The 13,007-nt window shown below is 40.8% G+C and overlaps 1 protein-coding gene across 1 annotated transcript; it reads left to right on the top strand.

Moving 5' to 3' along the window:
- Positions 1 to 104: 104 nt before the first annotated feature.
- Positions 105 to 8,926, top strand: rab5ab (RAB5A, member RAS oncogene family, b). Its single transcript, XM_085178319.1, has 6 exons — positions 105 to 273; positions 2,060 to 2,276; positions 3,064 to 3,215; positions 5,680 to 5,802; positions 6,015 to 6,108; positions 8,009 to 8,926. The coding sequence occupies exons 2-6, from the start codon at positions 2,111 to 2,113 to the stop codon at positions 8,122 to 8,124; spliced, it is 651 nt and encodes a 216-aa protein (XP_085034445.1). The 5' UTR covers positions 105 to 273; positions 2,060 to 2,110; the 3' UTR covers positions 8,125 to 8,926.
- The last annotated feature ends 4,081 nt before the right edge of the window (positions 8,927 to 13,007 follow it).

Below are 13,007 nucleotides of genomic sequence, written 5' to 3'. Positions count from 1 at the left end.
TCAATAAATTTGGTATAAATCCTGGCGTGTGATTGGTTGGCCACCCTGATACGCAGGCGGATTGTGAATTCCAGTCATACGATCTGTCATCATCCTTCGTACAATGCGAAAAGGGAAGTTGAAAGAAGTGGGAGAGCGAGATCGCAGAGCCTTATGAAATCTAACGTTACAGCAGCTGGTTGGATACTCGACACACTGTGAACGTACGTTGAAGTACTGCAAATACTGTCCTGGAGATACCTTTACCATTAACTACGCTCCTGTTTTTGATAGGTAAGTAGCTAATATTAGCTTTAGCTGACTAGCTGTAGGCTATCTGGAGGGCTCCTCCCGATGCGGCCGCAGCTGAACAACGTTAGCCTGCCCAGTACCTATTATTTGGCTAGCTAACATTAGCTAGCCGACACTGGAAGGGCCGTACAACTTAGCCTAGTTAACGTTGTTCTGCTGATAAATCTGGAGGTATCATCACGTTTAGATCACCCACACATTAGCATTAACCCACTTTTACTATCACAAACAGTTGCAGTCCTCTTTCAAACGCTGCTTGATAAGCTACTTCACTAATTCACCGTCATGGAGCTAACGTTAGCTAGCTGTCACTAGCTGTACACACCCAAATCTCCATCATCTGAGTTTGAGCGTTTTCAGAACTTATGTAAGTGTCATATTTAGTGCGTGTAAGCTTGATTGGTATGCTGCTACCCGCACTCACGCCAGCGTTAATCAAGCGAAATCATGCTTTATAACAAACGCAGATTGGGTTTTGGACTAGGCATTTTGAACTTAGGAGCTAGCTATGTTGCTAACGCTAGCAGTTGCTACCAACTAAAACGATCCACTCGGCAACAACACAACAGGTTATTTGTGGTGATCTCCGTGTCGTAACGCGATTTCGACGCTCGAAATTGACAGCAATTATTTTTGGAGCGATGTTCTGTGTTTAGTTTGATGGTGGAAATGGTTAATGTCTAGGTTACAGAGCTAATCTGTTGTTGTGGATGTTGTTTGTTTGATTACAAAATCATGAAAGACAAACAACAAAACCACTAAATTAACCCAAATACTTTTCCCCACACATGTGTCCAGACTGGTGCCATAATCCTCTTTCTGTCTGCTTCACGTAGTTGAAGCCACACACTCACACACACGTTGTTTGTGTGTGAGTGTTGGGGTTTTCACTGCCAGAACAGTAGTTGAACTTGCCATTTGTAATTGTTGTTGAACTGGTACAGGGTAATAACGTTAGAGGCACAAGTATAAATATATGTATGACATCAGTTTCCGAAACTTTGAACATGCTGTCAGGCAAAGTTTTCTCTCTCTCTCTCTTTAAATCTGTTATTGCTGCTTGTTACTATAGCGGACATCCAACTAATGTTTGTAGCTGAGTGAGAGTCCGGTAATTTGAAATTATGTGTAATGTGTCAATTTGTACCAAACTAGAGTAAGTTTCCATTCATGTTTATGGGATTAGCCTTTGGATTTGGACTTCTTACTTTAAAAGAAATATAGTTAAAACAACATTATAAAATTTAACAGATTAAATATCAATTGCCCTGATACGCAGCTCTATACGCATCTCTATGCATTTAAAAAAGTAGTTTCCAGGAGCTTTTTATGAAGAGTTCTAAAAGCGGTATTTTTAGATTTAGGAATAGTGGTGTGGGTCATTAACAAAAGGCTAAAGCTGAATAATTTAAAACACTGATCAATTGCAGGGTTTGTCCTGGTTCACAATCTGCCTTTTAGGGTTGACAGTTGGTCTGTGTATTGATAAAATGAGCTTGTTACATTACTTAACCAGGGGGATGCATTTCCCTTTTTCTTTTTTTTGTTTCTTTTATTTTACTTTGGTGGCTTCCAGAGATTTTGTCCTCTCCCCAAAGTGTATTAAATACAGGAAAAACCCTGAACTGGCACTTTGGTTGTTGCAGGGACTAAATGTTTCGCAAAGGCAAAATTACTACATAAATTCTTATTATCTTTAATTTTTGTATCAGTTAATAAGATCTTCTTTTATAATGACACCTTGCTTTATTTTCTTTCTCCTGCTCAGGTGTTTTTCTACAGTTTTTCACATCCCGGGGACGAGACCAGACAGTGTGACATGGCAAGTAGAGGCGGAGCCACGCGACCCAATGGGCCAAACGCAGGCAACAAGATTTGCCAGTTCAAACTCGTGCTTTTAGGAGAGTCCGCGGTGGGAAAGTCAAGCCTTGTACTTCGTTTTGTTAAGGGTCAGTTTCATGAATTCCAAGAGAGCACAATTGGAGGTACGTAATCCTTACGTCATCATAAGTCAGTGTTGGCGTGTTTGTTTTTGCTCTGAGACTTCCAGTAAACCACATAATGGAATATTTACTAAATGTTACGCTAGACAACATAACGGCTACATGCAGATAGCTGTACTAAGAGTCATAGTCCCAGAGCCTAAAGTTCATTTAAGAAGTAAGGCTATAGAATCATCAAGGTGTGTTGGAGTAAAACAGAGAAAGTATCACCAGGGGAAACTGGAACTCCTCAAAAGAGCATGTAGCCAGTATGAGATTCAGTTGGGAAAAGGGGGAATGTGAGGAATTGTCAATATAAAAATGCCTTATTATGCAAATAATTTGGTCCATTAGGTTACTGCGTTTTGGTTATCTTGATAATCTCACCCTCAGCGCTAGGTGACACCTTTACTGTACTCACTACTGAAAATAATCCAATCATCCTGCCATTCCACCACTACTAGTCTGTGTCCAAGGCTGTGTGTTAAGATAAAAAAAAAAGTCCTTTACAGTCAGTGGACTGCTGGCATTAGCTGATTGGGTGAAAACAACATTTAAGTGTTATTCACAGTTCTCATTTCAGTTAAAACGGAGCATAGTTTTCAAACGAAGGTTTAACATGTGGTTTAAAAGTGCCTTTGAGCAAATCACACCCATTTTGATTTTGATCCCCAAAGTCATTCCTTTGGTTTCCAACATTGGGCCACATCACCTTGACTGAAACACATTTGTGTAGCTCTGTATTTAAAGACCCACTTGTCACTGGTCCGTCTGCTTTGTACCCCTGCAGCTGCCTTCCTGACTCAGACGGTATGTTTGGACGACACAACGGTCAAGTTTGAGATCTGGGACACGGCCGGTCAGGAGCGCTACCACAGTCTGGCTCCCATGTACTACAGAGGTGCACAGGCAGCCATTGTGGTCTATGATATTACAAATGAGGTTGGTCCGATTCCAGGCATATGTCTGTGTAGCTGTTGGCGCACCTGTTTTCATTTACCTTTGCTAGCTCAAGCAACTTTGTTGTCGAAGACGAGGAAGTAGTGGGGCTTTCCACCTTAATATTTCTAAGCAGCGGTTAAGCTAAAAACAGAACCTTATTTTGGTATCCTGACACATTAAGAAATGACTCATCACTCAACAGACAATGTTTTGCAGACAGTGCTTAGACGTCTCCCGGGGGCATTGTCAGGGACGCGTTACATGTCAGGATATTTTCATGACAAAGAGAACATATTATTCTCTGTTTAATATGTAGACCGTGTGCAGGTTAACGATTTGTCCTGTTTCCAATGTTTGTCTGCTTCAACAGCCCTAGAGGGAACCTATTATGCTAATTTCCAGCTTCATGCTCCTATTCTTAACTCAGAGTAGCTTTGTGTGATTCATAGTTCCAGATCCTCCTTATTTACCTTCTGCTGGACATTAGTGGGCGTAACCTCTCAGCTGAGACGAGCTCTTTTAACTTGCGACTCCACCCTTTAACAATAAGAACTTAATTTGTGTAGCATCTGTAAATGCAGAGTTTACAAAGTGCTGTGACAGCCAAGCAAAAGCCGAATACCAAATTCAAACAGAAAGTTGGACATTAGGTGGAAAACGTTAATCTTAATGGAAGAATTCTAACAAAAAATATGGAAGAAAATTAAAAAATGAATCTCAAACAATTCTCAGTCCTTGTAAACAAAACGTTCTAACAGCAGGTGGGTGGAGTTTGTGTTCAGTCAGAGCTGTGGGCCTGATGTGACCATAAGGCTGATTAATACTGACAACATACAGGGCCAAGAGTAGAACAGAGCAGCTGAAAGAGAGTAGCCTGAGTAGTCTGAGATTTGGGCTCATAGGGATTACTTTCACAAATGCTGATTTTTGTGTGTACTGTGGAGATCCAGCATAACAATATCCAATGAGAGAAAAAAGGAAAAGCACGATACATAGCATTTTAACCAAACTGATAAATAAATGAAAGAGCTGCCAGTAAGAGAGCAGCTAATCTCGTTTTATCGTACATATCATATTACCTGAAAGTTGCATTGCTTCCTGGCCTCTGGATGCATGACTAAAATGTGGATGTAGAGAGATTATTTTTCCTTTCATCTACTGTATGTATGTGGATAGGTGTGAGTCATTCTTGTGTAAAAGCTAATATAAGTCAAATAGAATATAGAACAGAGCAGAGTTTAAAGTCAGCATTATTCTCTCCTATAGGTTTTACTTTAGTGACAAAGTCAGTAGAAATGTCGTTCCCTTTATCTTTTAATAAAAGCAAAGCACAGAAAGCTATAAAGCGCTTTAACTTTTCTTTATTATTATTAAAGGTGGTAATCTTTTAAAGCACAGGTGTCGAACTCCAGGCCTCGAGGGCCGGTGTCCTGCAAGTTTTAGGCTACGTCCACACGTACACGGGTATTTTTGAAAACGGAGATTTTCCGTTTTCGTTTTAAAAAATAATCTCGTCCACACGTAAAGGCAGAAATGAAGGAAAACGCTGCTAGGAACATGCCAAAGCAACAGGTGGCGCTATATTCCTAACCGTGTAGAAATGTTGGCCAATCAGAAGTCTAGAAGCCTCGGTGGGAAGAAGTAAACAAAGCTGGGGCATAGAAGCAGAACGAGTCATATGTGTGGAGGGACAGTAACTGTGTGTGTATATGTAAGCATTTAAACACTGCAGAGAGAACAATTAACAGTAACAGTATTGTAGAAATTCATTTCACCGAACAATAACGTGGCGCACAGTGTGACGTCAAAAAAGGCGCACACCTTTGACGCTGCGTTTTCTCCGTTTTTCTCGTCCACACGTAAATGCAAAAACTGAGTTTTCAAAAATATCCACCCTGGCCGGAGTTTTTAAAAATCTCCGTTTTCAGTGACCAAAAACACCGTTTACGTGTGGACGAAAGGTGCAAACGCATAGAAAAATCTGCGTTTTCAAAAATACCCGGGTACGTGTGGACGTAGCCTTAGATGTGTCCTTGATCCAACACAGCTGTTTTAAATGGTTAAATGACCTCCTCAACATGTCTTGAAGTTCTCCAGAGGCCTGGTAATGACCTAATCATTTGATTCAGGTGTTTTGACCCAGGGTGAGATCTAAAACCTGCAGGACACCGGCCCTTGAGGCCTGGAGTTGGACATCCCTGTTTTAAAGAGATCGGGCTGAATGCAGCATTTGTTTATTGTGCTGCATAAGTCGTTGTAGTACAGCCTCTGCACACTGTGATGTTTACTGTAATATCTCATCAAAAGCATCACTATAATGATTGTGTCCCCTGGAACTCTCTTTAAAACATAGACAAATCGGACATCATAGGAACGTCTCCCTGTTATCGTCCATCACACAGGCCTTATTGCTATTTTCACTAACCGAGCCCCTCCACTTACCCCTCCCTGATCTGTTTTCCAGGAGTCATTTGTACGGGCAAAGAATTGGGTTAAAGAGCTTCAGAGACAAGCCAGTCCAAATATCGTAATAGCCCTGGCTGGGAACAAGGCCGATCTCGCAAACAAGAGAGCACTGGACTTCCAGGTTTGTCTTCTTAATTAACTTCAAGATGTGCGCAGAGCCGCAAAGTCATCGTCAAATAAAGTAGACTTTGTGGCAGGATTCGTTGAAGCTAACAGTAAATAATTCTTGGAATAATTGTCGTTAATAATCTGCAGAGAGAAAAACATCCTCTGCTTCCTTGCTTTGTCAGTTCAAACTATGAATAACTTCTGATTTTGGTGTAACCTTCACAGGATGCACAGTCATACGCAGATGACAACAGCTTGCTTTTCATGGAAACATCAGCGAAGACCTCTATGAACGTGAATGAGATTTTCATGGCCATTGGTAAGTGTCTCCGCAGCAGGACTTCAAATATGAAGTGAAATACTGCTCGTGACCTTCAGAGCCAGTCGCTAGCTGTAGTATTTAAGCACACTGAAACGTCTCTGAAGTATCCTTACTAACAGGAAATGATAGTGGCTGTGCACCTGTCGTGGTGTGTAAATATAATATAGTAGGATTCATCTCAGGGTGTGCATTTGTATGATAAAGTGCACAAGAGGCTCTTACTGCCTTCATCCAAGTGTGCATTTGAGTGCAGGTTGTGTAATAATAGGCTACCGTAATGCACTGCTGGGCAGTCGGTTGGCTTCAATCCATAAACCTGGCAAATATTAAATGAGTGTGTGCAGTATTTATATGCAGGTGATCATCTGTCATTAATGAGCTGAATCAATGGAAAAAAAGCCGCTGCAGAGTGTTAGCGAGAGGGAACTGTGTGGTTTGTTAGCAGCTGCTAAATGACTCGTGTAGTCACAGATAAATGGTGGATACTTGTAACGCGGGATGTTTGCAACTAGGTCCATAGCAGTTAATCCATCAGGTTCTGAAATTATATGTTGTATAGTGCTCACTCAGTGGTCCATCTTTATCCCCGATTGTTGAAACTTTGTCAGCAACGTCGAGTAATGTTGCATTTGAACAGATATTGTAATCTGAATCTAGTTTTGGTCTCAGAGAGGTGACGCGCGGCTAAGCTTTCATGTTGCTGAAGGAAGTTTGAGAGATGACTGTGATGCAGCTTCTGAAAGCTTAACTATATTTAGTTGATTTGTATTTATTTGGTCTACTCGGTGGAATGTCTTGCAGAATATGGTGTGCCAGCTGGCACTGTAAAATGCAGTTTGAGGTGTAATCACTGAGGCAGTACGCAGTTTGTCCACCAGAGAGCGCTGCCAAGTTGTTTTTAAATTGCGAAAGGTCTCGATTAGTTGCTCTCAGTTCTATGGAAGTGCTTTTTGCTTTTTCATGCAGATGTTTTAACTGATGATGGACACACTGTGTGAGAGATTCTAAACATTTAATAGGCAAAATAATATATTATCAGAAAGTATTTGAGAAGACTATAAGCGGATCAGTCTTTATAAAAGGGAGGGGGGAAAATGGAAAACATTTGGCTGTGAGAGCGGCGGTGCCACTGAGGTGTAGGACCACACCTATCTTCCGACTAAACCTTCATTTTGATCCTAGCCACACTCCTCTCAAGTGTCATGACTAGATCATGGCAAGTTATGACGTCGTGTTGACAAAATCTATCCCTGGACAAATGAACAACCGCCAAAGTACTTAGAGACCTATTGTAGTAAGATCTAGCACAAAGGTGGTTTTCACATGTGGCCATGATGAGACAATGACTCACCGAGTAAAAACAATACCAGTCATGTCTGCATGGCTGGTAAGAGCTGTTAGCTGCATTCCTGCCCTGACATTAGCATTGTTGCAACAGTTGGGGTGTGACTGTTCACACAGACATATAGGCTGTGCCAGAAATCAGTGCTAGATACTTTTCAGGGGTTTTCAAAAATACATTTTAGGGCTCATATTATTTGCTTAGTAAGTTAATATCTCAAAGCGACTTCTCATAATGTTTCTTCACCCTGACACGCTGCTTTGGGAAGGGGATTTGGACTTTTGTGGAGGGGCAAACACAGAGAGTGAGGTCGTGACAGCATTATTGCAAAACCGACTCGAACATGAAAGACATTTTATCTCAAATATATCTCTGAAAGCTAAAATTACAACTGGAAAAAATTATTAGGTACTATCTAAAATATATCAAAAATAATGGGCTTATTTGAAGTTACTCTTCAAATAATTTTTGATGTAATCACCTGTCAGGTTGTGGTCTTTGCTTTCCTAAAATTTCTGTAGGTGCATTACTGATCCGCTGTCTTTCTCACTGCAGCAAAGAAACTACCCAAGAATGAGCCTCAAGCGACCGGAGCCAGCACCGGACGGAACCGGGGAGTGGACCTGACGGAGACGGCTCAACCCACCAGCCGCCCGTGCTGCGCTAACTAACCCAGCTCTTCCTGCTCATGCTCCCCACACAAATGCACTCTCCTCCTTCTGGCTCCTCCCTCCCTTCTCACCTGAACAACATCTGGACATCGGGCTTCTTGGCTTTCTGACGTCAGACCTGACTTCAACCTCACTCCCCTGGAATAGCTAAAAGACTCTGTATAGCTGCATTTCTAATACTTTTTTTTTTTGATGTTCTCTCTCTTTTTTCTTTTTTTTTAAAACTTTTTTTAAGAAGTGTATATCAGTATAATGGATGCATGTATCACTACAACGCCTAAAGGAAAAAAAAAAAGACAAAAAAAGAAAAACACATTTTTATCTCATATTCACTCGGAAGACTAACCCTGGTTAAGAAAGATGAGCGAGCGAAAAACCCGTGAGCGTGTGATCATGTTTTGTATGAGTTTCTGATGAGAAGGTGTTGCCTCATTTGCCACTTGGCAGGGTCGGCTTCTCGTTGCCCATTTGTGTGTGTGTGTGCGCGTATGTGTGTTAATCTTTGTTCGGGTTTCTTTTTTTTTTCTTTTTTTTTGCTCACTATTTGGAAAAAACTAATTGTCCCCATCTTGAGATGCCTGGATTCTCAGACTGTTTGTTGTGAGCCACTTGGGTGTCTCAGTGGTGCCAGGAAACGATTAGCTTGCAAACCAACAACCCTTCCCTCCCTCTTCACATCTGTTACACAAGAAGATGCATCCCTCCAAGACTTCATTTAGGGGAGACTGTGGAAAATAAATTTGGGTACCGTTTGGTGTTTGAATAAATTCTAGCATGAAGAAGAAGAAGGAAAAAAGAAACGGTCTTTATACACATGTGACTCCTCAGTATGTGCAGCCGTGCATAGAGCAACGCTTGTCAGATTTCTGTACATCATACCCAACGACAAGCCTTCGTGGTGCCGAAAGTGTGGAGTTTGAACAAAGAGGACTTGAAAATTTGACCTAAAGAAGGCTCTTATGTTGTCATCACAGTGTCAATCACGCAGTAAAAAATTGGAGTGACGTAGAGCGAGAAATCAACAGGAAACTGTAAGAGTGCCGAACATTCTGTTTTGTGTTTTGCAAAGACTTGAATGTATGACTAGCGATATGTTTAAACTTTCAGCTTATCTAACCTGCTCTGTTTCCATTCAGGCCAGTAGTCAACCTGCATCAGTTTGGGTAAAGTAGATGAAAGGAGGGGCGTGGTTTTAAAATTCAGACAGCATACAAACAGAAAATTGGACTATCACCCCATGTCACGAGTCTGTGGGGGGGAAAAAAACGAAAAACTCTAATGTTGTTATAGGGTGCAATGTCGCAATGTTGTCTTCTTCCTTTAGTACAGCTTGCAGAGCTCGCAAGCTCACCAGGAAATTTATCTAGAGATGCCGAACAATTGTACAGTTCAGTATAGGTCTGCATTTTGTTTTCTTTTATTTACATTCTAGACCTTGTCACAAACTGGTCAAATGTTAAGCAGTGGTGGTCTTTTTAGGTATATGTAGTGTTATTAACAAAAATCCCTCTCTGGTGTCTTGTTACTTTTCTCAGAAATGGTCCATGGTCGTGTTTGAAAGGAACTTTTATTGCATTGCACAGTGTTGATCATGTTTTAATTATTGATGACTGCCCTTCGATTTTATATGATGGACTGTATTGGACTTGCTAACCTTATGGCTATAAGGAAGTAGCATAATTAACCTAACTGGTGGTCTCTCTTACAGCTCAATGAATTTTAATGATGTATAAACAGCATTACTAGTGATGGGCTGATCATTTTTGAGTGTCTGAATACAACTTAATAAATCCAATAAAGAGGTCTGTTGTACAGCTTTTTGCTCTGAACATGTTGTGATATGCGGAGCAGTCTGACGCTGCATGTCAGGCCCATATCCTCGTGAGTATATGATGCAAAATGTCCAATTTGGCCATATGTCACATTGATAAGGAATCTCAACAAAAATGACTGGATCTATATAAAATACTTAATAACTCATAATGTTCTGTGTAATCCTAATAAACAGGCAAATCAGACCAATCACAATAACCTCTTTGGCCTCTTAGCTTGATATCAAACAGAACTGACGCTGGATTGGAGGGATTCAGAGATTTGGAGTCGTACTGGATTTGCTCGAGTTGCTCTTTGGATGCGTGTACATGTACCTGACTTACTGGTTTTTGCATACAAGCCAAAGCAAGACGCTATCACTTTGGCTTATGCTCATCTCCTGCAGTCCAAAGACATGCATGTCATGTAATTGATGGTGTGAAGTTGGCTGTAGGGATGTGAGAGTGTTTATTGTCGTCATTTTTCTCTCTGTGATGGACTGGAAACTTCACCCCCCACCAAAGGTCCTATTACACCCCTCCCATTGTAGAAGAGTTAGTTAAGGTTGCGTATAATTACCAGGTAATTGTTTTCTAGCATGCCAAATAAACTAAACACAAGCTGTCAAGATTAAAATGATGGGTAGAATATCAACTTTGCAGGTAATTTTGCGAAATTAAGATACTGAATGCTGGATGTTATGGAGACACAAATGTCTGATGTGTCAGAAGACCTGACCAGTGTTCTGCATTATCTAAACCATTTAAAGTCCACACCTCTGCGGCCAAAGCATTTGGCTCCTTGTTTGCATATGCCGACAGCTTTGTTTGGTTTTTGTAGTACAACATGCACGTGTGTAAAAATACACACGTGCATGTCGGCTTCCACAGTCAGCAGATCTCAGTCTAATAAGAGTACCGTTAGGATGTGGTGGAACAGGGGTTCATGGATGTGCAGCTGATAAATCTGCAACAACTGTATGATGATCTCATGTCAAGAAGGACCAAAATCTCTGAAGAATGTTTCCAACACCTTGCTGAATCTATGCCATAAAGAATTAAGGCAAACGAAGAACCAGCATGGCATTAGCAAGGTGTAGCTAATGCATCTCCTCCCAGGATCAAGTGAGTAAGCTCCTGCTTGTATGAAGTCACGTGTATACTGTACATATTACTCATATAATTATTCTAAATATGCAATAATTATTATTCTGTATATTGGATATAAATGATTACTATACAAGTTAAAAATTCCTGTGAATTTAGCTGTGCATCTTCCTTCTTTGCAGTGACCCACAAATCACTTGACATAGAAAAGGTAAAATAAATAAATAAATAAGGCTGAGATATCCTGGTTTATATATTCTGTAGTACAGGTCAGCATCAAAGTCTCAGTCATTAAAATCACAAATTATTAAACTGATCTTAGTTAATTTTAATTGCAATTTCAATCCAATGACTTGCAGCTTATTCAGGCTGCAAGTCAAAGTGATAAAGTGATACATTCTGATGCGTCATTGCTGTGTGAATGCTGCATCTTTAAAAAGCTTTAAAGTGACTGGTTATGTGTATGTGGCTTTTACTATATGGTTAATATTACTAGAAAAAGTGCTCATGCACTCATCAGTCCATTCATTAGCTACACCTTGCTAATGCCATGCTGGTTCTTCGTTTGCCTTAATTCTTTATGGCATAGATTCAGCAAGGTGTTGGAAACATTCTTCAGAGATTTTGGTCCTTCTTGACATGAGATCATCATACAGTTGTTGCAGATTTATCAGCTGCACATCCATGAACCCCTGTTTCACCACATCCTAACGGTACTGTTATTAGACTGAGATCTGCTGACTGTGGAAGCCATTTGAGTACAGTGAACTCACTTGTTCAAGCACCAAGGTTTGGACGATATGAGCCACCACTGTATTCATAAAGGCATAGACATGGTCAGCAACAATACTCACGTAGGTGAAATGATGCTCTTTTGGTGCTAAGGGGTTCCAAGTGTGCCAAGAAAATATCCCCAACACGAGCATCCCCAATATTTACACCAAATTCTGATCCTACCATCCAAATGTAACCTTAGTAACCTAACCTTAGGTTACTTGCCATCAGTTGAAGAAGTCCATGTCAGACCTCTGACATCAACAAGATATTTTCACCCAGAGAACTAACGCACACCGAATATTTTCTCTTTTTTGGGCCATTTTCTGTAAACCCTAGAGATGGTATGCATGGGAAAATCCCAGTAGATCAACATTGTCTGAAATCCCCAGATGAGCCGTCTGGCACCAGAAACTATGCCACTCTAAAAGTCCCTTAAATCACATTTCTACCCCCATTCTGATGCCTAGGTTAAACTTGAGCAAGTCTACATGCCTAAAGGCATTGAATTACTGCCATGTGATTGGCTGATTAGATATCTGCGTCACTAAGCTGTTGAACAGGTGCACCTAGTAAAGTGACCGGTGAGTTCAAATGTAGTCTACTGAGGTCAACAGCTTTGTTTTGTACACACATATCAAATTTCACACCTCCAATTTGTCACACTTGAGCTTTGAGTTTTGGTCTACACCCATCCATTCGCACCACCATCCAACCAAATTTTCTCACTTGAGCTCACTTCTTGTCACTTCCAGGCCCGTGCTTCAGTATATATTCCCATCTTCAGCCTCTTCTCTCAGCATCTTGCTCGATGACATCCTGACACTTCAACAATCTCTATCCTTAAAGTCCACATAGATGAGTCGTGTGAACTCTCAGCCTGATCACGTTTGGATAGGACTCAAATTACAGTTCTTAAAACCTTATTAACAGCTTGTTCATCGAGTTCTGCCCACACACTGCAGAGGCACGAAGCGGCAGATAGAGAGAAGGGTGGTAAGGCTGCATAATACAGGGATAAATATCCAATTAAATTGGAGGCTAAAGTGGCAAAAAATCTCTTGGAGAACTTGATGATGCTCCTCAACTTGACAGCGCTGTGATAAGAGGTTGATTGCACAAAATTACAAATCATTCTCTACTGGTACAAAGTCATTTTAAGATTTCAACTTTCACTCCAACATCAACACT

The sequence above is a fragment of the Neolamprologus multifasciatus genome, chromosome 11, assembly GCF_963576455.1.
Source record: "Neolamprologus multifasciatus chromosome 11, fNeoMul1.2, whole genome shotgun sequence".
In the NCBI taxonomy this organism is placed as follows: domain Eukaryota; kingdom Metazoa; phylum Chordata; class Actinopteri; order Cichliformes; family Cichlidae; genus Neolamprologus; species Neolamprologus multifasciatus.
The sequence above is the reverse complement of the archived record's forward strand: the minus strand, read 5'-3'. Positions and strand labels throughout refer to the sequence as shown.

What these genes read in the sequence shown, in the direction of transcription:
- rab5ab (XM_085178319.1), top strand. Translation starts at nt 2,111, where the DNA reads ATGGCAAGTAGAGGCGGAGCCACGCGACCCAATGGGCCAAACGCAGGC. An exon ending in CCAAGAGAGCACAATTGGAG is followed by an intron (nt 2,277 to 3,063) that starts GTACGTAATCCT and finishes GTACCCCTGCAG; the next exon opens with CTGCCTTCCTGACTCAGACG. An exon ending in TCTATGATATTACAAATGAG is followed by an intron (nt 3,216 to 5,679) that starts GTTGGTCCGATT and finishes TCTGTTTTCCAG; the next exon opens with GAGTCATTTGTACGGGCAAA.